General features: G+C 39.1%; 1 protein-coding gene across 1 annotated transcript in view; it reads right to left on the reverse strand.

The window, feature by feature from the left end:
- LOC117212668 overlaps positions 1-26092 on the reverse strand; it is a 67669-nt gene that overhangs the window by 18800 nt on the left and 22777 nt on the right. The window contains exons 2-4 of the mRNA XM_033457622.1: positions 20129-20317; positions 19518-19736; positions 18371-18607 (exon numbers count right to left, since the gene is read on the reverse strand). Of these exons, the coding sequence (XP_033313513.1) occupies positions 18371-18607; positions 19518-19736; positions 20129-20317 (645 nt within the window). The remainder of the gene's footprint in view (positions 1-18370; positions 18608-19517; positions 19737-20128; positions 20318-26092) is intronic.

A 26092-nucleotide genomic window follows, 5' to 3' on the forward strand; every position in this document is an offset into this window, starting at 1 on the left:
TCTGTCATGGGCCACTGTTATAAATATCAATTATTCTCGAGCATCGTATGAGGTATATTTGTTTGTCTGCCGGACGTCTGACGTATAAAATGGCGGACGTAAATTCTTTGTCTAGTCTAGGGTTCCTAGTGCACGTGTAAGCCACGATCGGAGCAATCATCATATCACTCGCGTGTGTAGTTGTAGTCTGTGTTGTCCGTACCACGTGGCTGTACTAGATTAATATTAAGTGATTCACGCTCCGTAATGCGATCCTTGTTGTTAGACACGATGCTTAGGCTACGTGCGTACTTTTATATGAAAGTCTACTCGATGCTGGATCTCATTGCCTGTTACACGCTGGCTAGCGTTACATTGTTATACATTGAGAGACATCTGCTTAGAGGGAGCAATTGGATTTATTAAGACACATTACGCAAATTGTAGTACCGAGAACATTATATTAATGAGAATACAACGCTGCATCTTTATTAGAAAAATATATGGGAACGCGTGTTATGGGACATGTCGAAAACAACCACTTGCTCCCTACGAACGTAATGGACAAAGCATTTGTAGAAATTATATTATCCTCCTTTTGTTATTATATAGTATTATTGATAACATTGTTACTTTATTGCGACGAAATTAATTATTACCTTCTTTCTTTTTAAATATTTTCTTAGGCTATATTAGCTATATTTACGTAGCTATATGTTGACAGTATATAGCTAACAATGAAAATAGAGATAAATGATGCGTAAGTCTAGTTTTTATTATTTTTAATTTATTATTCCTTATTATTATATTTACTTGTTATTTTTTATATATATATATTATTCTTAACTATATTCTATATTATTCTTATTATTTAAATTCAATCGAAACTGTTTACGTCTAACCCGAATTTTCATAAAAAGCCTGCAATAACGTATTTATGTCTGAATTACAAGTATCTTTATCGTCATCGCTAAAAATAATTATATTCTCATATTTTACTCTCGGTATAATATATTCCAAATTTTTTTAAATAAGAAAAAAGACTTCATATGCATTATGCCACGCACGCTTTATCAATATAATTTCTCGCGATCGAAGGATGCTTGCAAAGTAATAATTCTGCAACCTATCACGAACGAAGTTGTCAAGGAAAAGGATTGACAGCATCAAAGGATATACTTCTTAAATCATCACTATAATCATACTATATTTCACCTGACGTTTCGTAAGATATTTGTACGGTAAAGAGATATCAAGGTAATCATGCCGGTTCGTGCACGTTTCCGTAGTTCAATCAGCACCTACATTGTGTCAATGCTACTCCAAGTTGAATGACCAATGACCCTCGTGCAAGGCGTTGCATAATATTACGTTCTGTTTCTTAGTCATTACGTATCAAACGATACGATAAATCGCAGTGCCTCGTTGCCTTTGACATTTAAGCCGAATCATTCACAGTGTACATACGTAATTATGTAATAACAGGCGCGCGGCCGCAGAGAAACAAGCAGAACAAACGTTTATTGAGACGATTCAGCAAGATTGTTTGCATTATTCTTCCTTTCAAAAGAATCTTTTAACACGTGCAATTCGCGGAACAGATGATTTCCGCGAATCTCTATATTTCCAGATCCAGGTATTCTTATAACAATTATTTATTTGCGTATTAGTTAAATTTCAAACTCGTCAGAACCATGAATACTGGTTATTGATCGAATAATCGGAAACAGAAAGTAAAAAAAAAAAAGAAAAAATACAAAATACGTGATGTTAATACGAAGAACAATTTCGTAAAACTGTTAATTATTATGGTATATTATTATAACATAAAATGTAGATTTCTATGAATAAATAAAAATATCGAAGATTAACGAAATGATTGCGATAAAATATTGACGACTTCTAATCTGCATAAGAGACCTCTCTTATTTGCGAGTTCGTCAAATATATCATATTGAACCGTTGTCTACGAAAATATAGCAACACGTTACTTGACACGCCTCAATAGAGCTGTAAATTTGTAAAGCACCAACGACATCTTCGACGAATACGAGACTGTTTGCAAATCCGCGATATAACATGCTTATGATTTATGATTCATATATGTGATGAGGGTCAACGCAAGAAGGAATGCACGCGGCCAGCCATTACGTATACGTATAAGCATTATGGCTCACGAATGGGCATATGTTCGTGAGGCACGTGCTCGTTAAAGAGAAATACGCTTCGTCTTTCAAGCATTATATTGTCTTATTTATGCATTTATTTACTCCCTGTAATACGTAACATCGTTCGACAGCAAACGTCATTCGACGTGCGAAGTGATCACCGATTCCGATAAGTGATTGATCAATATCATGAAATAACTGAAAGATTGATAAACAAATTATTTTATGATAATCCACCTTGTAATTACATTGTACGTACAATTATTAGATTTTATTCTAATTTTAAATAATTTGAACGGCGTATACGAAACTTTGTGTCAAATTTTCATCTGCTGTCCCTGCTGTCACTTGAAAGATTATCGCTATTTTTTTTTATTAAATCGTAAATTTAAAAATGTTCGTAGAATTGAAAAATTTTAACAATCGTTATATTTTGAACATTTAACGTTATCGTTCATTAGCACGTGTGTTTATTAACCGTTGTACGAATTGCCCCGACAGCGACGAGCGCATCGAAACTATTTGAATTACAATGCCGATGTTAATCCGGATTTCCTTAATATTTCTTTGCTTGTAGTACTTTCTTAGCAGACTAAAAATAGCATGGGATCGTGGTAATGTTAATCGCTACGATAAAAAGCCGGAGTGCATGAAAAAGGAAAGAAAAACAAGAATGAAGAGGAAACGGAGAAATGAGAAGCGGACAGCAGATGAATGAACCGTTTAATAGGCGGTTAAGTCAAAGAGCATGTAATAACTTCGTACCGAACAAACTCTTTCAACGAAATTTATTTGTTTTTCTCCATAAATTAAGCGTAATTTACGGTGTTTCATTTCACACGCCTACGCAGCCGTTCGTATGATTTAAAACAGTGCAGTTACTCGAGAGTTAAAATTGTATTCCGCTGAATATCTCTATGAAAAGAACGGCCGTGCTTTTAACTCCTCGCAACCCAATTCTTTCCTCCCTCTTCAAAGTGTCCCTCGTTATTTCATTTTATACAAATTCTGTGCTAAAAGGATAGATTGAAAATAAAATTAATAGCTGGCTATTAATTTTCCATCGAATAATTCGATTCTTAATTACACGAGAAAATAAGTCGTTTAAGTGGATCTGCAGAATCGCACAGTATAAACTTATACAGTACGCGTCTGTCTCCGATAATTCATTGACTTGGACACGAACGTTGTGCGCTGAATAACTGTGGTTATCAGTTGCAAGCAGTTGCAGATTGGGTAAGAAGAACTGAACTTTACGTCTTTTAAATTCAATAGTAGCAAGGAACTTGGATTTTAATGAAGCGGGTATGTAAACGAGTACAGCGCAATGTACGTATTTCTGTCGTTCGTATTAGGATGTTAGAATATGTCTATGCTGATAGAATGCTAGAATATGTCAATACCGATTGAATGTTAGAACATGTTCTCTTAGAATATGTTTAAACTATCCGAGCTCTCAAGTTTCTTCAGGACACGCGTTGATCGTTTGTTCAAAATTCGTCACGACCACCCTTCCACGCGTCCTTGACGCGCCTTCTTCCGGCGTGGCACCCGAACTGACGCGAGATGTCCGGTTTTTCGGAAAGGTCGCAATACTCCTGCAGGTCAGTAACCTCGGTATCTTGTACGATTACAATATGGTTTCAAAGTTCCCTTTGAAGATACTGAGTTTGTAACATGTTCCTGGCTATCGAGTGCGAAATAAAGTAAAAATGTTTAATGCGATTTGCTCGTGCTTCCCTAATAAGCTTTAAGATTCCGACTCGAAAGTAGTCCTCTTTACGATCGTGCTATAAACTTTACCAAGGAATACCTCGCGTGGTTCCTTGCGTGTTCCGGACGGGAAATTATATTAATTTAATCTGATAGTTAATAGCCTGTTAAATGGCAATTAGACTCTTGTTTATTTATTTATTACTATAATTATTCTTCATGTATAAATATTGTAATTTTCGCTTCATCTTAAAGGAGTTCGAAATTTTGTACAGTCACGTCGTGTCAATCTTTTTACACAATTATGCTATCTACAAATAGAACAATCGATTTTAATCGTTTCGGTGATATTCTCGGAGACACGCGCGTCAATCGTAATTAATGAGACGTGGTTATTAATAATGCAGAGGAAACATGGGGTAGCTCAAAGTATATCCTTTTCGGAACTCGTTCTACCAGTCGTAACAAAGCAACGGATAGAACGTTGCATTGCTGCGGATTCGTGGCTAGTTCTCTCTTAGGGATCCGATATAATTAATTAGCAACGGCATTAAATGGACACGTCAGCAGGAACCAGTTGTTAGTCCCGTAATTAACGATGCAGGATAAGATCGGCTTTCTTTGTCCGTTATAATTTTCTGTTTATCTTACGCCGATCACATTTCGGTGACCGTAATTGTAATTTAGAAAATTGTTAGGCTAAAATAAATTTCTAAACGAATATTGATTTTTATCGATGATTTTCAACCACGATTCGATGAGTTTTGAAGAAACATTCGTGAGAAATTATTAATTTGATGAAATAGGATCTCTCCTTTTTAGAAAAAGAGAATTCATTATGTTGGATATATACTTAAGAGTGTCAAATTAAAAGAATAACTTTCAAACATGTTTAATCAACAAAGGTTTTATTAATCTACGATATCTTTGTTGAACAGGGAAATTTCATTAAAAAAACGATATCGAAATAATAACGTTAAAATACCTTAATATCGCTTAAGAGCCGCAATAACATCCACCATCAAGAACACGGAAAGTCCCATAAAAATGAAACGTTACAATCTCGTCCCTCCATTTACCCCGCATGCAATAATCTCTCTGACAATCTCTTCAACGTCCATGCAAACGGATAATTTCCCCCGGAACTTGCCCGAAGAGTGAAAAACGTTGAGGCGCGAAAAAAATTTGATGCGCGAGAAAACCATGCCAATGTATGGAGGAGCTATTAGCGGCGAGTAAAAAGAAATAAGCAAATTACTTAACGCCTATGCTGGCGCGAGAAGATGGCACCGCGTGTACGAGAGGTCCGAGAATATCAAAGAATCCGGACCGGCGGGGCCAGAGGTGGAAAGGAAGAAAAGAGAGAGACTGGGAAAAGCTCGCACATATTACCGTATGCATATTTGCAGACACGTGCACTTTCGCGCCTCGGATCCTCGAGGAAGACGATTATTTACATCGCGACACCTCCTCGCTAAGCCGGCTGGTTTATTTACTTATTTACTTCCTTGTCCTTCGTGTGTACCGTTTCTTCTTCCTCTCGCGGCTGTCTATGTTTCTTTCGTCGTTTTTTCCCTCTCTTCCTTCCCTCTTTTTTCCTCTCTTCCTCCACTGCTTCTCTTCATCGTGTCTCGATCGAAGGAAGTTTTTACGTTTCACCGGAGCCTCTATTAACTCGAGCGTTAAAATTTCTGAATTCCGCCGGAACGAGAAAACAGAAACAGAAAAGCCGATGGCCGATGCTCGCTGAACAATCCATCGGTTTTTAGTAGGTTCCATCCAAGCGGTAACCGCGCGTTTTATTCGACGAGCACGGTGGAATTTTACGAGAAAACACGATGCTTGCAGCATGACGTTTGGTCGTAAAAAGTGTACCTATTTTTGAAGGTGTTTTATCGAGTAGTATTTTTTACTTGACTAACATCGACTACGAATTATCGATGATTTATAAACGAATTTGGTTTCGAATTAATCTTATCGTAATGAATATACATCTTTTGAACAGAAATATACCTACAGACGTACAATGGTGAAACATAATAGCGATAATCACGGGAGTAATTCCTTTGTTTCCAAACTGAGGCAGTAGAAAAAAATCAGTCGAATATTTTGAATTATTGATATTTTACTGATATAATTTTCCCCATTGAATTACTCAATTTGTTGAGTATTTTTTCATTACCAAAATGGCAGAGGTATGAATAAACATTTTATCCACGAAACGTAGTGTTCTCTTCGCGTCGAAATTGACAATGATAGATCGTAACAAAGTTTAAAACTAGAGTATCTATCGAAGTAAATAATTAAGATGTTTCAATGTTTCTTGCTATGGATACGAGAACTAAAGTTACCGATGAGTAAAAGTAAAAACATGTTCCTGAACTTGTTGCGAACCAGACAAGAACGAGATTCTTTTCACTTAGCAGATAGCTATTTGCTTAGTATAAAAATGCATTCTCGATTTGCGTGCATCACTGATACGACGTATAATCATCTCTTGTCTCTCTCTTCGGATCTTGTTTTACGATACCAAACAAAGATTATATCGATCGAAGAGATCAGTTTGAATAAACGTATCGTTATTTACAGAAACGAATTGCAACTTGTACTTAGAAAATTACATTTCAGAAAAAAATTAAATTCACTATAGTATAAAGAACAAACAAACGATGTTTATTTTCGTCTCGACATTTATCTCGACTAATACGCATTCTGTTCATAAAGGGAGATTAACATGTCGTTCAACGCAATACATACATATGTATGTAAAGCGCATTTCTACGCGTTCTGCCAGCTAAGTGTTAACCCATGTCGGGTCAGACGTTAACACATCGAGGATGAGACATTTTCTCGTGAATTTTACTGCGGGATAAACAACTTCGGTAAAAGGTATAATAGAAGTTCTGTTATTGCAATCAAGTTATAACAAACTCTTGTTAATACGGTTATCCGAACGTGAATTTTACCAGAAATTTACTAGAAATTGTAATATTTATGGAATGAAATTTTAGTTGAACCTCGATTTAATAAATTACAGTTGACTTTATCCGCTTGTCTCAACGTGAACTCCTATTCTGTATCTTAAAATTTCATCCAATAAATATACTTAGCTCTACTGTACTTTCAAACAGTCTCGAACCTAAACGAAATATTCCAGAAGGAATCTCTACAATTTTCCTTGCGTATTAATTGCACCGCTATAACAACGCGATAATAAAATACTAGTACAGTGGTACGATAAAACAAAAGGGTACGTGTCTCCTTCTCGCATCTCGGTTACGAGCAGACAAATTCTGCCAGAATTTCCGCTGCGACGCAAGGCGACGTATCGTCCCGTGCGTCGGAGTATACAGTTATCCGATCGGAATATTCAGAAACTGCGAACGTTCTCCCGCAGCTCCATCGTCGATGTGTCTCCTGAGTCCAGGGATCCGGCAGATTTCGCGGCAGCCGCGGTTGAATGCAGCTCGCATCGGCCCGTTACCACGGCGATATGTAAAACGCAGTCACGGGCGGACGATGCACGGTTTGCATACGGGCAAAGGTTCTTTTCGCCGATTGTTTACAGTATTGAGGAGCGGGCGAGCACGAGGACGAACGGTCGAGAAGTGGAAGGTCGAAGAGAAAGGGTGCGGCGAGGGGCAAACTTTTGAAGCGAGCGAGCGAGCGAGTAAGTCGAGTGAGCAGGGTAAGACGCGTGGGCAAAGGAGGAGACTCGCGGCCTCAAGAAGCGAGTATTCGAGCGGAGGCATGCGCCAGTGAATGTCGATGTCGAGACGCAGACGCGCGGACGTTGATATGGTTGCAAGGAACGGACGAACGAACGAACGAACTGGCTTGGTGCATGGTCGTGGAGTGCAAGAGACGGAGAGGAAAGATCGGTGCGAGAAAGAAAGAGAGAGATAGCCGGATTCGGCTGGTGGATAAAACGGGTGGATCGACCTGGAGAGAAAAGGAGAGGGCAGATCTTGCACAAGTCCGGCGAAAAAAGAAGAGCTTGGCGCGGACGCCGCGCCACGCCGCTCGCCGGTGACCAGACACCATGCCGCACCGTGCACGGTGTTACTGACGAGGAAAGGTTGAGCAACGCGCCTCCAGCCTTCCCGACCACGAGAGAAAAACATCGACTTTCGAAAAGGGCCCCTGCCGCTCTCGTGTCACCGGACTTTGCCTTTTTAGCGGGACCCCTCTCGAAATTCGAAGGGAACCAACCGGCCCGGCCCGGCCCGTACTCGCTCGCGAAATCGGATGGATCCTACAGATAGGGAATGGATTAGAGAGATACGCGTTCGTTCTTCGAGATATGAATCTTTTGCGGATTAAATCGATATCGTGTGAAATGTAGGTACAGTCGGTGGGAATGTTTGAAGTTTCAGCTCTTAGAACGTTTTTAGTAGTTGTTTCGTCGCTTGTTTTACTATATCGAATCGTACTTCTAATAGATTATAGAAGTATTTGCCTTCAAAAAGATAATTCGAAGTTAGAATAATTAATATACCGTTTGGTAGGCTAAAACTTTTGTACAAACCGAAGTCGATGACCAAGCTGTAACTAGGAAGATATTCAGAATGTTTCGTATATCTTGTAAAATGTTTATGCATCGCGTATGGACTCCTCGACGTTGCCAAGGTCGCAGGACGATTGTAAAGTTATCACTCAATTCACCCTTGAAGAGCTATCATATCGGCTCTAAATTCCAGTCGTCTTGAAATAAGTTTGCAAAATGATGATAAAGTATTCGTTACCTCGTTTTTCCCAGTATTCCTAAACATTACGGCAAATGAAACATCAAGGTATATTTAAACACCACACCAAGAATGTAGGATTACATCTTTGTACTATAACAGACAACGCTTATCGTCTTCGACGTTATTTAATCGCAAAAACATCCCCCGTCGAAAATTTCAGACCAGCATGGAGTACTAACAAACCTTCGAAGTTTCTTCGTATCCGAAATCTAAACTGATATTTCTCGAAGCGAGATCCGCGGGGGTGCGTCACGACGTATCGTTCGCACATCGAACGGTCCTCCGTAGAATCTTGTTGCGCGCGGAATCTCGGATAAACGTTCGCTTCTCTTTCTCTTCGCGTGGCCCCTCTTTCCATCGGCTCCTTTTCTCCCTCTTCTTCGACTTCATTTTCTTGTTTCTCCTCGTCTAACCGTCTCCCTATATTTCTCTTCCTCCTTTTTCGCTCCCTGCATATGCAGGACTCCCTTCTGGTTCCCCGGTCGTCGACGTTCTCTTTCTCTCTGTCCGCGCGTATCCTACTCCCTGTTCGTCGTCGGCGCACGTCCCTCCCTCTCTCCTCTCTCTTTTCCTCCCGCGGCGTCGACCAGTCGAAAAAGACGGTACGTATGGCATACCTCGCGCAGAGTCGTGCCACGAGGCCTTCTTCGTGCGAGGTACTCAACCTTCTTTGCATCTACCGGTCTCCTCTCTTACCTTCTTCTCGGACGGTAAATGTCTGACCTCGTGCGACCCACCTGTTCTCCTCAAGTAGAGAGGTAAGGTCCTCGTCGGACACGGAGGAGAAATAGGAAGAGCAGCCAGCAGCCAACGGCAGCGGGCAAAAAGTGGGAAGGAATAGCAGGAGGTTGGAAGCAGAGGCAAAACGGAATCGTTCTAAAACCTGATAGAATCGCAAAACGAACGATCCGCGGTTTCACTGTGTGTACCATCATAGCCCACCGATAGAGTCGCCTTTGATCTCGACCATGCTGGATCACGGAAGTCGTTCCGAGAATAAAGGATGAAGTTCAGCTGGTAGACGCTACCGGAGGCATCAAAGGTATCCCGGTGTCGAGCTTTTCTCGAGTCGAAACTACTGGAGGAACTTTTGGCGGGCGGTTTCTGTCGGAGAAGACGCCAGAGAAAATAGAGAGATCCCCTTTTTTTTTTTCATCGTCCGCTGAAGCTTTCCGCTAAAACTTGATTCTTCTGCGTTTCTCGTCTCTCCCCTTGTTCCCTGATTTGTCCCTTGTTGGTTCTTTTGTTTGTGCGTCGTTGCGACCTCCTCGGAGCATCAGGCAGCCGTGATGCCATTCACCGGCCGTTCACGAGTGCCGCGGATAAAATTTCGGTCTTCAAATCGGGATGGGAATAGTTTGTTGTTTCGCGAGTTCCCGATTTAGATGGTCGTAACGTTCCGTCGCGGCAACGCCGGATGGACCCGCGACCGACTCTCACCGAAATCCGAAAGAGCACGCGAGAGGGCGAGTTATCGGCCTGGAATGAAAATAAGGCTACACGCGGTTTGTTATTTTAGAAGACGTCTAACTTCGCATAATTTGTGGATCGAACTGCTTCGTTGTCTCACTCCCTCCGTTCTCTTCTTCGTTTCCACGAGAATCTTGAAAATGCGACCAAGGGACTGGAGTTTCTCCGATCGTTTTGACATCATTACATGCATCCAACTGATATTTTGCGGTAACACGTTGGATTTATTTTAACGCAACGCGTATTTCGAATATCCAGGAAGTGCATCAAGATTGTTTGGAAATTGAACGGTGCATGGATACATCTAGTTTCTGAGATTTTCATAGGTAGATTTGAAGATATTCTAGTTTTTTTTTATAATTATTAAGCAATCATGATTGTTATAAATATATCAGTATGATTTATTAGATTGTGCATACCTGAAGATAATTTCTTGTACAAAAGTTTATACGTTTAACAAAAAAGTCGTGATTTCCAATAATATTAACGAATGACGAATATCGAGTTACAAAATTAACGATCTAATATGAATTTTAAAGTACAAATAAATTGCGTGCTTGTTTGAAATGCTTCTAGATGAAAATCTAAAAGATCAATATATTCGAAACTATCGAAGAACTCGAAATATTATTTAAACGAAATTGAACATTTTATGGACGAAAATTGTTACCCGTTATCGGAGGATTTTAACGGCAAAATGTAATATTATCCCAGCTATAAAATACTCGTAGAACGTGCTTACAGATTAGAAAAAGTTTATGTCTCTAGCTTGAGAGTAGCGTTTCGCACGATCGAAGGTATCATTACGTTCGCAGACGTAAATAAATATATTTTAGAAAAGTATCCAGCGAGTTCTTTAAAATCGTTATGCAACTGATTTACATTCCGCAAAGTATTTGAATGCAAACATTCGCGATTCAAAGGATTCTCTCGATCTTCTAAGAATTTACATTGAGCCGCTTTAAAAATAAGAAACTTTCAATTCGAAATGCGTTTGTTTTTCATATTCCCACTTTCCACCCACGGCGAGATTAGTCACATTTAAAATGTTAGTCATAACGTTTTCTAGAAAAAACCCACAAACCACGTTACGTCATAGCGAATTAAACTTTTCGTGTAATTCCGCTTACTCACGTTCGTGAAACATTACTATCAGCCCCCAATTTCGATACCTGTCTCTCTCTCTCTCTCTCTCTCTCTCTCTGCAAAAAACTTTTCTACCACTTACGTTTTCTAAAACTCAAAAATAGAAAAAAATCCCGGCACGTAATCCTCTCTTTCTCGAAGAATAAGTCTTATCGAGTATGCCTTCAATGCATAGTGTGCTTAGATGCGTTCTTTCGAAAAAAGTTCAATGAAAAATATTCAATATATTCTTTCCTGCCAACGTTCGTTTTAAAAAACTGAGATTAGAGTCATCGTGTATATACGAATAGTTGAACTAATATTATTGTTCAAATTTTACAGCGAACATGTCTATAATTTATGACGACTCTATAGAAATGACTGATGCGAAAACATGTGTGTTTCATATCTTTTAATTATATATTGTGTCTTTAACTATTTGTTTCTACTATAAACTTTCTAGCGTACACCTTGCTCAATCTCGTAACACAGCAAATTCATAAAATGTGCAACACGCAACTTAACTCGTTTCTAAAAATCTGCGTTTCATATATTTCCCCATACTCATTCACAAATGTAAGATGAAATTCTTCATAAATCGCCCAAGAAACATCTCTGAAAACTACAAACTCTATCTACAAGTTTGTCGCATTCTCAAACACCATTAATAATTCCACCAAACCCACGCGTAGTGACAAATCTAGCTATATCTACGCTACTTTATATCCCATTTTACTCGCAACAACATTATCAATCTCCCCTTTGAAAATCGTTCCAACATCTTGATTATTCTAGCCATTTTCCCTACACTGAAATGCTAGAGATTAGAGAGTCGCGTCAAGGTCGTGGCAATAAAATTCTATTAGATTTTCGGTAGGCCGCTGGCGAACGCTGATCGATGCACGCCGAATTCCTCGAGTCGCCAGTTATTTTTAGTCGAAGCAGCAAGCGTGGAAGGGGACCGTAAGTGTCGTAAACGTAAAAGACCGCGTGTCCCGGCTTCCAAACATGCACGCACGTTGCGTGGGCGCGCTCCGACTGCATGCATGCGTGCGTGCGTGCGTGCGTGCGTACGTGCTTACGTGCGTGCGTGCGTGCGTGCGTGCGTGCGTACGGTGAACGACCGGAGGGCAAGGACGCCACAAGGACACGCCCTTACACACGTCCGCGCGCTTCCACGCGCGCGCTCACGTGCACGTGCACGCGTGTCAACCCTTTTCCGCGCGACGACCGCCGTCGCTGCCGTTTCTTCTTCTTCCTTTTTATTCCTCCTTCTTGTTCTTCTTCTTTCTTTTTCTGCCGATGCTTCCTTCTACGTTCCTGTTACATCGCGATAAACTATGCACGCGTGGCTACTAGTTTTGTGGGCGCGTCGCTTCCGCCACCGGAAGGACTAACGTGCGACCGGCGAACCACCGGAAGCCGGAGCGTAATTAGCCCGAACCCGAGCAAAGAAGTCGGTTCGAAGGAGCTGTTTTTGCGCCTCTTCCATTCGATGAACGCTCTTCGTACGAGATACGATGAACCGTGTCCTTTTCATATGAATTTACACGGTAATTCCGTGGACGGAATGTCCGAAGAGGTTCCGTTCCATAAATTTCGATTTCGAGAGAAAACACGACGAAGGGGATTGAATTTTGGCGAATACAGATAAATCGTGGAAGTTTAGTTTTTTAAAGTATCTACGAGTTATTTCCATTTACTGGTGTAAATGACGATGGTTAATAGGAATGAATATGTTCGGTAATACACCTCGGATCTAACATCATGAGTAGTCGAATGAATCTTCCAGTCTTTCTATTCTTCGATACATAATATCACGAATCCAATAATAACGTTGTAATCAATACGTAATCAATTTGTATTAAAATCGTTCGTATTATTTTCCAAACGAGCGATAGTTTTTTTGTGGTGACGCAAGCGTTGCTTGGAAAAGCATACTGACGAGAATATTCCGGTCTTCGACTGTAAAGGGATAATATTACAGGAAAGACGCCGCTGACGCGTCCTCGGCATTCCGAGCGTCGTAAATCAACGACGAAACCGCGGATTATCCTGCAACGGCCTCGAGTTATACACTCGTTACATGCGCTCAACCCCTTCCCTTCCTCCCTTTCTCGCGCTGATTCCCTTAACGAGTTTTTGATTCAATGTGTATACATTATTGTAACACATTGCTCGCGTGCTGCTGGCAAACGACGTTGCTAATCGAAAGAGCGATCAGCTTCGAGAAAGGATTCTCCCGCAAGATACTCCGAGAGAGAAAAAGCCTACGGAAAGTTTGAAAAATTTCCCTGATTTTGTGAAAATTGTTTCGCACAGCACGCTGATCGTTTATCTTTTATTTTCAATATATTTTAATTTTGCACGTTTGAAGTTCGTTTAATGTTGTTTTCTTCTCGTATATTCCGACGAAGAAACAAAAATGAAAAGAAAATATCACGATGGCTGTCGTATATACCGTGTCAATTATAAAAATGTCTCTAATAATCAAATAATAAATTATTTGTCAATTTCTTCCAGAATCATATTGCAAGTTATGATGTTCCTAATACCAAAATCTCCACAGAAATTATCACGCGTAGCTTTCGGTTCCTTCGAAAGCAGATCGATCTCCAAACATAGTTCCATTAATTAATATCGCGTCAAGCCGGTGGAAGTTGCAGAAACCTTTGTGATTTGATCGCAGACATTCTGGACAATTAGTCGGCGAAACGATCGGAACAGATCGCGTGAGGTTCTCGAAGGGATGGTGACGCCATGTTTAAAAAAAAGTCTGGCAAGCTCTTTCGCAATCGCTGATCTTATGTACGAAGTTGCAGGCTTTATTACGACTTCTTCGAAGGAATACGCAGAAAACGATACTTTCCCCCTCCTTCGTCTTGTCCCTCTCGCCCCTCTCTACTCTCTATTCCTTCTTTTCCCTCTTCTTTGGCTCTCTTCCTTGCTTGCACTGTCTGTATTCCCTCTTTTTATAATTTTTTGTTCTCTCTCACAGCCAGGCAGATCGCGTCTCGGTCGATGAACTTCCTGGAACGATCTTGCGATTGCCTCCCGATGTTTCCTTTTTTTTTCTTTCTTTCTTTTCACCTCTACGTTTCTTTCTCTCCTTTTCTTCTTGAATCCATGCAATGCTGGACATTCGAGTTGAGAGGCACCGGCGAAAAATTGTGCCTTCTGCGACACACGCTCGTGTACGAGTGTTTCACGCCACGAAAAACTCGCGAGCGCCGCATACAGTGGCTCACCAAAGTATTCGGACACTTATAGGCATATTTCGCGAACCTATCGTATGCAATATACCGAAAAAGAATTCATCAAAAGTTCGTGTCATTAGCAGTGTAGTGAGATTTGACTATTATGATTGTATTGGTATAGATTGAGACAAAGAGAATACATACAGAAATTAAAAGATATTTGGTAGAAATTACGTATATTATATATCACTTACTAGATACATCATTTGCTAAACGTTTTATCTTCCAAGTTATGATGACATGTCACGACATTTCATCGACTAATTAATAGATTCTTGTGAATTTTTTGATCTGTAGATTTATGCAAATTACCTCAAACCAGTATCCGTGCATTTTGAAAAAAATTCCAAATTTACGCAAGCATACCGAATAAAGGGAAATATTTAAATGCGCAAAGATACGTAAAATAAAGAATTTATAGAATTATTTGAAACGAATAATTTTCGTTCTTTATACTTTCAAATTATTACCTTCTGTGAGCACCGATCGCCTTAATGGCTAGTATTAATGTTAATCGAATACACGCTCGTGTTATGGACCGGTTATCGAACATTACGTTGGGGCGGTCGATAATTGCCGATGATAAAGAGAATGTATGCAGTGCATCCGTACAAAGGCGCTGGCCTGTTAAAAAAGATCTTTGACTCCGTTAAAATGTGAGAGCTGTCTATATTTGCACGATGCTCGGACCGATTAGCACACTTTTGAACAAACTGCGCGAACGCACTAAATTTCGGACCAAAAGGCACACGAGGCAACATTTTTCTCCAATGACTAATGCTTGAACTTTCAAATCGCGTCATTTTTGTGTCTGATAAAGGTCTAACAAAGGTGTCTTATCGTCACAGGACACGATAAAACGTACCATTCTTTCTTCTTAAGCCTTCTGAATCGATCATTGCTGAGAGTAACAATAACAAAATCAATTACTGGGGAGAGAAAAAGCACCTAAAAGCACGTAGTAGGGGTAAAGACAATGAAAGCGAGCTCGGACGAGGTACAAAGCGATTCGCAGAATACGTACACGGTCAGGATCTGTTATCCCTGGAAGAAGGATAATGTAACGGTTGAAAGATCAAGCGACTAGGAACGAACAGGAAAGAACGCCGAGAAAAGGGAACAATAAAATGGAATTTATCTTCCGAGAAGGAAGATCTCACTCTTCGTTCTTAGAACGGAGCCTTATAAAACTATAGAGAGCAATAAAGAGGGAAGGAAAAGTACTTGAATAACCATAATGACATAAGAAATGAGAATAATTTGCTACGACTAAAATGAATTGCGAGTCTAAAAGAAAATATACACGTGGACATCAGGGATCGGTGTTGGTCTCAAATATTGAATGATACCGTAAACATATTAAGAAGAGCCTCCTAAACTGATCTAATCCTATTAGAAAGAATTGTTATTAGTCGTTAGAGACCATAGAATCATCGATAGATAATCTTATTATTTGTCGATAATATCACTGATAATAGAATAAAACTAACAGGTAATCTCTGTTGGTATAAAATAAATAACAAATCGCCGTTTTTTACGTATCGTTGAAATACGACGTTTATAATAATTAACTGTGCAAAATTAGTTTTTATCTAAGTTCATCGTAATGTGTTTAAGAAAGCAATGTCATTGATAGATGTTACAGGAATCGACAGAGTTTTATTATCCATGTGATATTTTAATAAGGTTTCCATCATTTGCATCTTATTGAATTAAGAGGAAAAATACAGAACGTTGGTAAGAGGCAGTTTTGGTAGAAAAAGGAGGTCGAAAGGCGATTCACTCGTAAACGCTTGCACAGGCACAGGATTTTATTATTCCCTGCAAAGTCTTGTTTGGACATAACTTCGCTCGGTGACTTTATGGCACCTGTCAGAAGAGTTCGGCACTGTGCAAACCAGACAACAATAAGATACATTCCGATGCAAAGCAGCGGCGGTCTGGCTACTCGCCTGCTCACCAATGAACTGAACTTTTCTCTCTCCGCCTGTTTTGTTCCTTTCCTTCGTCACCGTCCTTCACCCTTTCTTGCTCGAATCCTTTACATGCATGATTTCATGCCGCTTTTTCTCCCGCCGCGGCCAGTAATAAAGAGAAAACATCCGCGTTCGTTTCTAGCTCAAGAAATATTATTCCTTTTCGTACAAAATTATTAATTACGTTTTCTACGATTATATAAATACGATCCATTAATTTCTTAATGAGTATTTCAATTATCTCATGATAATTATCATTATAGGTATATATTCAATATCTTCGTAAATTCTTCATATAGAATTTATCTTTGTAATAAGCATTTGAAATTATGTAGAGTTGATAAGAGAATATTATACGCTTGGTGCAATTAAAATTTATGAATTAGTCATAATCCGAGAGATATGAAATTATCGATCGATCCTTTTTTCATCTATCCAATATCTGTCTAATCTTTCTCTTATTTACTATATGTTCTATATACGAGGATATAAGTAATTATTGTAATTTAAGTAATATTTGTATCGGATAATTACCTGCATTAAATTACGCTATACACAGTACTTCATATTTTTATAAATATTCTCTTTGTTAAATGCAAGATTTTCACGTGTATTTCTCGTGCGTAGAGATATAAGAATCGTGTATATTAAAAATGTTTATCTCCGTAATATGTACCTCGATTTTTCGTGTCGTTAACCAAAACAGAACGTAGTCTTAAAAAATACGCTGTGACATCACCGTTCAATTCCAACGTTGGTCTCAGTTTGCATTAAAAAAATTCTTATTCACCAGTTGCATCGGGCCATATAAAAGCCACCCTGCAGTTTACACCCGTTTTCCTGCGTTTAATCACTCTTTTACATGAGAAGCAACAGGTAGTGCCTTCGAAAGAAAGCGCAAAACGTATTCGAGCTCTCTCGCACAGAAATTTATCCTCTGACATTAATCTCACGCTCATCAAAGGTAAAATCCAAAATACAAAAGCGCAATAATAAAACGAACAGAAGAAATCTACAATTTATATCAAAATAATAAACGAGGAACTTAGATGAATACAAGACACGTAAAAAGATTGCGATCAATTTGTGATTAATGATCATTTTAATTGGAATTCAGCGATACATTTCAAAACAATCTATCAAAACGAAATTGAAAAGGAAGTATCGTATGATACTTATCGATAATCTAATTACAATCTAATAATCTAATTAACTATCTCTCCATAGGATCAGAGGTAAAATGTTACGTAGGAAATAAATAAACACGTCTAGCCGTGTTTCTATCTCAACAGGAGTCAACATTAACGCATTCCACAACAATCAATATAAAATAAACTTCGCGGACTAAAAAATTCTCGACAATGCGAAAATGACATAGCTGCGCAAATGACAAAATTGATCATTTTGACAAGATCAATGAAACATTCGATCGATCAACAGCCTTTCCTATCCTTTCCCTTTCCCCTCTCAACAGAGCAGTCATTACGACAAACCTTTCCCATTACGAGGATCTCTCTATCGGGCGCTCGCCACTGTTTCCCGTGGGATATTTACGATTTCCCCGCGAGGCTTCTCTGCCCTGGAACCGATGGTTGCGCACCGCTGTGCTGAAAAACCGACTAAAAAGCAGGCCACGACGAGACGGTAAAGAGAGGCGAAAAGAGAAGGCGAAGAAAAGGCAAACACAGGGGCTAGAGAGACGGGGCGAGATGAAAAGAGAGAGCGCGTGCAACCGACGGAAACAACGGTGCGTCCGCGCAGTCACGGGGGTGTGAGGTAGAAAAGAAGGGGGAACGAGGTGACAGGAGGAAGAGAGAAAGGCTTGAAAAAAGAGGGAGAAGAAAGAAGAACGTCGGAGGATCGACGAAGGTGGCGGAGTTGAGCGACGAAACGAAGATAAAGAAAGGAGGAGAAAGAAGTAAAAGGAGACTCACGTTTGCAGTGGCCCTTATAGGCGACGGGAATGGCGCGACCTGCGCGGCAGGCGGCAAGTCGCAGGTGGCAGGCACTCTTGTAGGTGTTTCCGTCGGCCCCGCAAACGGGGCGTGCGGCGGCTCGCTGTTGCGGGGGCGGCTGGGGGCACCTGCGGGCGCACCTCACGCAGTGCGGGCTCAGGTTCTGGTCCAGCACGCAGCTCCGGCCTTGGCCGCACCGGACTCGTGCGCACGAACCTGCTCGACACTTTACACGTTATTACGCACAGTCGTAAACCGACCCCGTGATAGATGCGTCGCCTTCCCTGTTTGTTTTTCGCGCCGACCAGCGCGCACGCGCGAACTTCCCGCGGTTGCCTAGTACGCGTGCGCGCACACGCGATTTCTGACCACCCCGGGTTATTTAGTTTTTTTTCGATTGCAGTTTTGGGAGTTGGAAGTTTAGGGGCTGATATAGGAGATAGTCGAAGATCGAATAGTTTTTGACAATTTGGATAGTAACAGATGTGTTGTTAATCGAGTTAATTGAAATATTTGGAGTTAGTTGATTGGATTTAGCTTCAGAAAGTATGATGGAAGATGATGAAAATGATGTTGGTTGGTTGGAACGATTTTTACGACTCGGCGATATGATTGAATTTGTTGATATCGTATATGTTAATATACTTATAAAAGTCGATTACCGAAGTGGTCAGAAATAATCGACGATATGTTTTTAATTATTTATGATTATTAAGTTATATTTGTAGAGTTGAAAAGCATGAACGAAGAGAATATGTTAGTTTCTCTAGTAACTGATATCAGAGAAATGTTTTGATGTAATCGAATAGCTTCGAGAATCCCAAATATTATATATAATTATTGAAACATGCTATAGTATTTTAAATGAACAAATTAGCAATTTTCAAATGATATCAGGGAGCTATTTCATTTCATTTATGCGTACATGTGATCTCTGAATCAAATATAGATAGATTTCATAATCTTTATATTTAATTATTAGTTACAATTAAATTAAATTAAATTATATAGATCTACTCGATAGTTTCTTAAATTTTCACAGAATCTATCCTAAATGGTCTTTTCGATGGCTATTCAATTACGAAGCGGTGGTGATAATGATTCCATCTCTTTCATACATACTCACTTTGGCAGTGGCCGTTATAGGCAACCGCTAGTTCGTGGCTTCCCTTCTTGCAAGCGCGTTTCTTCAGTCTGCACAAATTTTTGTAGCTCTTGCCGTCTGTCCCACAAACTGGACCTCCTCCTCTTGGTGCCTTGCACTCAGGACTGCACACGCACCTTGGTCTTCCTCTACGCACCACGCACTTCTTCCCTTCCTCGCACCTTACTTCCGTGCAGCTTTCTATTAAAAAACATAGTTAATACGTTGAATTGGTCTTTTCATCAAACAACATGCAGAATAAGCTCTTTAATTACCAATGAATCTATACTAATTTATTTATCAAAATTATACGACGATTAAGATTTATAAAAGACTAATATATCACATTGATATATTAATAGAAGATTTCTAAAGATTAATATTTACAAAAAGTACCTAATTGTTAAGAAGTTCTGTACACATCATATTTTTTGGAACGGAATCGCGTCTTGATAAATAAATACGTACTGTCATAACAGGTTCGTATGTAATAATAATCATAAAGCTTTAGATTCTTTCTATTTGCAACTTTGATGAGAATTTTTCGCTTTTTGGAAAATATGATATAAAGCCGAAGTAAAATATTCATTTACCTCTGCAAGGACGACACTGGACACCTCCTCCAAGTACCTTCCAGAAAAAGAGACTTCCACTATCGAGGTCTTCCTCGGAGTATGCGGTCGCTGCCGCTGCGTTCGACGCGCAACAATCTTCCTTCGTCACTCCTTGTGACAACAATTCCTTACAACGACCGTTACTGATGGAAGACCAGCATATGCCGCCTATAACATATCAAAGAGACAAGAATTATTGCCTGAATAATGAGACAAAGTCAACGAGAAACTAATTATTGATGAATTACGAAGGGAAACATGAATCACGATGGAGCAATTTTAATGTTTAATACGCTATCGATCAGTCACGCATTGCTACAATTCTCTTTCAATACGATTCGCTATTTTAAAAATATAGACTGCAGATGTTTATGCAAATTCATATTTCTACGAGCACAATTAAAGAAATGCAACATAAATGGGAACTTGTTCCACCTACTAACTGTTACAAAGAGCATTTCACTTTAGACATTTTATAGATTTTTACATATTACGTGCATCCTAAACATTTTCGCGATATAATCATGAAATTAATTACTCGACTAATTTTTTTGCAAATCTTCGTCAATTTATCATCTATCTTCGGAAAAGAAACTCCTCTGCCTATCTATAATCTATATTATATCAAAGCGTTCCATTCTCTTCGATGATCAAGTGGTAGAAAAATAGAAAATCAAGAAAAAGTATCATCGCCTTGCTTTTTCCATATGATCGTTAAACATAAGAATTGAAAAATCATAAAATAATGTTCTGTAATCGACCAAACGCGCTAACAGTTACGCTTTCGAGATAAACGAGAGGAACAAAAATAACTCTGGCAGAATGCAACTGTAGGAATTCCAGACAAGATATGACGAAACAACGAAGCTTCGAGAGTCTCGACGGGAATCGTCGACAGGATTTTTTTCCTGTTTCATGGCGCGCCTAATCACGGCCATAGCTATGCTGGGTGCGCAATGCGGGGCTCGCGGGTTTAGTCGGTTTCTTAATGAAAGACAGCCGGCTTGCGTTAGTATTCCCGGAACGTTGTATTAATGAGACGCGTTCGCGGGGAAAATTCCTTCGAGGAGTTTTAATTGACACCGTGTACGGCGGGCGCGACGCGCGACTTTAAAAAAGTGGAACAAGGCTCGGCGCGAAATCGACGGACATTCGTTAGAAAGCCCGACGGACGTGTCATAAAGTTGCGAAAGAAACACGTTGTCCGCAACAAGAGTACACGTACGAACGTGTACCACCGACAGCCAGCGGTGATATGAAGAATGAAGGAACAAGAACGATGAGTCGTTGATTTTCTGGGAAAAATGACGGGCAATATATTTCCCAGATGAACTGGGAAAGGTGACTGCAAGTCGTGGTGAATTAAATGTGGGACAAGAATGCGAATATAAATAGGTGCGATTGGAAATTACGTAGCCGTGTAGGGAATGTGCAGATGCGTAATGTAACTTGTAAAGAATTACAGTATGCGCTAGAAAGTTTGGTCTCATTTTTCATACGTAAAGTTTACAAAGAGAAAGAAAAGACAAAATAGCGAAGGCCGATGTCTTTTGTCGTTAACGACTTGTCAATTTTTTATGCTCATTTATTTATGTAAGTAAACATTTGCACAGATTTCTATGTTGTTTCTACTGCGTTAATTTGATTATTATATGTAGACTTGTTTCATGCTTAACCATCGTTATATTACAGCTAGATAGTGTGAAGAAAGAATTGATTGAAGTGGTAGTATAGTATAGTACAGTAATAGTATATATAAATATTTAGGAAATATTTTTCTCTCTTTGGAAATCATTTTAATAAACTCTAAGGGTCATAGTATTCCATCTCTTGATCAGATAATTCACTGTTTATAATATCGAATTTAATGTATTAAATTAAGATTAAACTTGAGAATAAAGATATCGCAATAATAGTGTAAAAAAATAACTGTACTTTAGTCTTTTTGTTGCAAAAGTTCAAACATTCATTCGTACTTTTTTCGTTAAGAAGATTCAGGTTTCAGGAATAAAATCTTAATAGCATACGTAGTAGGTATACTACTTTTTGTTAAAGATTATTAAATTCTTAGTGGAAAGTAACTGTTTTATTTATTATTTGTAATAGGTACAAGACAGATCACCTAAACTGTGAGAAACATTCGTCATAAATATTCATTCAGTAAATGAATATTTATTGGGTAAATGAATATTTATAAAGTTTTTATGACTCGCATAGTTTTGCATTTCAAATCTTAATTAACCTGTTGATAAGATGTATCTAGATCGTACATTTAATCGTTTCTTTCTTTCCACTATATGCTGCTAATTATTATAATATCATTTTATACAGATGATCAAATTCGTCTAATAGTATTAGAAAAGAACAGTAAGCTTATGGATAATACAAGTTCTGTGAAAAACCATCAATTTAGTCATTTTAAACATTCTAATAGCTCTAGTGTTTAAAAAATTATAAAAATATCATTGACGTGGTAGACAGACAAACTGCAGTCTGTAGTCGCAGGTCCTGAGAAGCGGGAAAGTTAAGTATTTTTCTACACTACGAACTCATAAAGGAAACGTCCAGCGTGAACTCCGTATGCAAGTACTTTAGCTTGTATGATCAGCACACACGAGACTCGTCCAATTCCTGGCTACAAGTTAGGAATAGTCGACATTGTTTACCGAACTCTCCATCGACTTAGGGTAAAATTCCTCGAAGACGAAGAGTTAGCGGCTATGCTAACGTCTGTGCCACAATGAACCTCCCAACCCAACGTACTAATTACTTCCACTTTCGATTGTGTGTATTTAAATAGTCCTCGCATGCGTTGCATTCAAAGCACACCTCGACAGCTTTTCCGTTTTCTTGCTCTTAAAAAGTGTTATCAATGGATATTTCAAGCGCATACATTGCAGACAGGATGAAATTGCGTACAAGAGCAATTAAAAGACGATGTAATTAATTTTTATCGATTTTCTTTATAATATCGATCGAGATCACTTTTAGAAGATAAATTCGAATATAAAAACTTGAATTTTAGAAAGAAAGTACGGAAATTGTAATTTTAGAGGGTATACTCTATAATTTTAACAAATACTATTCTCTCAATTTTCTTACGTAATAGTATTTCTCGAAAGGAACAAGTATAGTTTCTTGTATACTTCAGACAACCGTTACCTTACCCTCCCATAAACTTAAATTACCAAATTAACATGTATTGTGAGGCACGTAAGCCAGAGATACGTAATCCGGTACAATTGTGACGTACGATTAAAATTTGCATACCGAAGCGATCACTGGAAAGAATATGATTGCATCGTGAGACTTACGTATTCAAGGAATATATCGATTACCCTAACTTTGTACCCTTCGCCGTTAACCATTCAGCTCGTCGAAGTCGTAAGGAAACATAACAACGGAATACGAAATGAATGATGCTAATAAAGGATGCTTTAACAGATATAAAGTATGCACGGCTGGTGGAATCACAATTGTGTTTTAAGCAGTGCACGGTTGTGGATCAACAGATCGGTAATGGGATCTGTTCTGCTCTCTTTGGTCGCGTTTTCTTTGACTGGAGTTAAACAGCAACTCAGACGTCGGTAACAAAGGCGTGTGTTTAAAATGCGTTTATAAAGCGATTATGGTCGTAAGAGGTTGTAACAATAAACGTCATTGAACAGTTATAAACGGGACGTCCAAGTGGATTAGTTAATAACGTCAGTTACGATCGCGGGTAAATGTTAAATAAAATAATTTGAAACTGATTCATCGTTGCGATAAATGCGCCACCGATTCGAGGTAAATACACGTCGACTTCATCGCGAATAAAAGATTCGTAAACGTTTTACATTTTCATTCGAAGATGATGTTCCACAATGATAGTGAAGCAATGCAAAAGACATCTTATTTCAACTTGCAATTTATGCATGTCCGTTCATTACGCATGTATATACGCAGTTTGATATTTATTAGCTGCAATCAGGTTTTGTTGCGATGCACAGTAGCGCTTGATTGCGTACGTCAACATTTTCTTTCATCGCTATGGAAAGGAAATATCGTCGACGCAGAACCTGTGCGTTTGAAATTAAAATTTTTAACCTTTTGCTTGATGTACGTACAGTTGCTCGCGAATGTATTCGATCATTCGTAAACTCTCTTTATGAATACGCTATAACGTGTATTATACGAAATATTTTGAAATAGACGACTATGGTAATCATATTGGTGACGTAACATAATATGCTGATAAAAGATTTCTAAAAGTATTCGAGTACTTTGGTGAACTACTGTGCCTAAAAAATTCTACGCGGTCCTTAAAACTTCATCGTGAACCGATTGACACTGTCTACATCGCGGAAGCAAAATTAAAAAATACAACATCCGACACGCACGTGGCGTTCCGCTGGCCAAAAGCCGCAAAGAGGCGGCGAAAGGGGTGGAGAAAGAGAGAGCTCGCACACGGCGTGGTTTTGCGTGGCGGCATAAAAAGGCCGAGATACACCACGGGAACCAGAACCGAGACGTCGCTCAGAGACAATGGAACTCCTCGGGCACCAATTAATCACCGCACGATAATGCAATTGGAAACAGCCGGTTCCCCGTCTTTTCGCAAGCTTGGCCAGCGTCTGGCAACGAATTGTTCCGACTACTGCCGTATCTTTTTGTCCCGAATCCTCGAATCCTTCGCCTTTTCTCCTTTCATCGTTGCTTCATTTTTCTACTTTCCCCATTCTGTTGCTTTTCTTTGCACTAGTTTCATTCTGACTCGATAGAAATATAGCATGGATCGTAATTTATGGTACGACTGGAATAACAGAGATTCCATGATCCAACACGAGACGAGAATCAAGAATAACAAAATTCTGTCGAAAATTTCATTTACGAAGAAAATTATTTCAATCAAGTAGAACGTATATCTAATTGTAAAAAAACCACTTCTTATTTACCAATTTAATACAAAAGCACTTAGAATGAAATTCGTATTTCCTATAATCAAATACACGCATATCCTATCAATCTTCAAATGCATTTTTCTCGAAAATGAAGCCCTCGATCTAATTTTGTTATCCTTGACTTTTATCTTGTTTCAACTCGTAGAATCTTCATTGTTACGCTTGTACCTCGGTTGACGGGGTCACACTGCAGATTTGTTTCTCTATTCCTTCGTAGCACCGACTGTTCGTCGATTATTTCTTTCGAAAGAGACGAAAAAACGGAACGACTGCAATGGACGACGACTAAGCGAAGTTTATTCGGTTTTTGGTAGAGTCAATCGTTGGCGATCGTTTGCCACATGTCAGTTTGCTCTTCTCCCTGATCGCTCGTCCTTCGGGTTAACCGCGCGGAAAGGACTTTGCTCGTCTCGTCGACGAAGACAAGTCGCAGAGCGGGATCGATTCTTGCGTCCGCCGAAAGGAACTTCCGTTAATCCGCGGTTAGGATAAATCGTAGGCGCGCCTCGGAATTCGGAAGAACAGTCGAATACTCGCAAGTTTTCGTTATTGTTAAAGTTTTTTAAAACGACATAAACACGTCCACGAGCGATGTTCTCTAACAGTTGTATTAGTAGATTGCAAATGTTTGTGCAAATTCGTAATTTTATAAGCATATTTTAGGGGATGGAACGCAATGGAAATCAATTCAGTCGTTTTTGAATAAACTTACCATTTATTGTCCACTTTGCTTTTGAATTATTTATTTATTATCTATTGGAAATTAGTCCTAGTAGAATCAAATGATAGGAAATCGTGTCTCGGATCATTCGAGATTGTACAACGAGTTTTTATTAAGCGAATTTCAATTAATTCACTCTTTAAATACAAAATTATTGTACAACGATTACTTTACTTAGTATGTACGAAGATGCATTCTGTGCACATGCACAGAATCGTGCGTAGAATGCATCTTCGTACATTTAAATTTCCCACAAATGTATAAAGATTTGCAATCTAATCA

The sequence above is a fragment of the Bombus bifarius genome, unplaced genomic scaffold (genome assembly GCF_011952205.1).
Source record: "Bombus bifarius isolate JDL3187 unplaced genomic scaffold, Bbif_JDL3187 scf7180000007970, whole genome shotgun sequence".
In the NCBI taxonomy this organism is placed as follows: domain Eukaryota; kingdom Metazoa; phylum Arthropoda; class Insecta; order Hymenoptera; family Apidae; genus Bombus; species Bombus bifarius.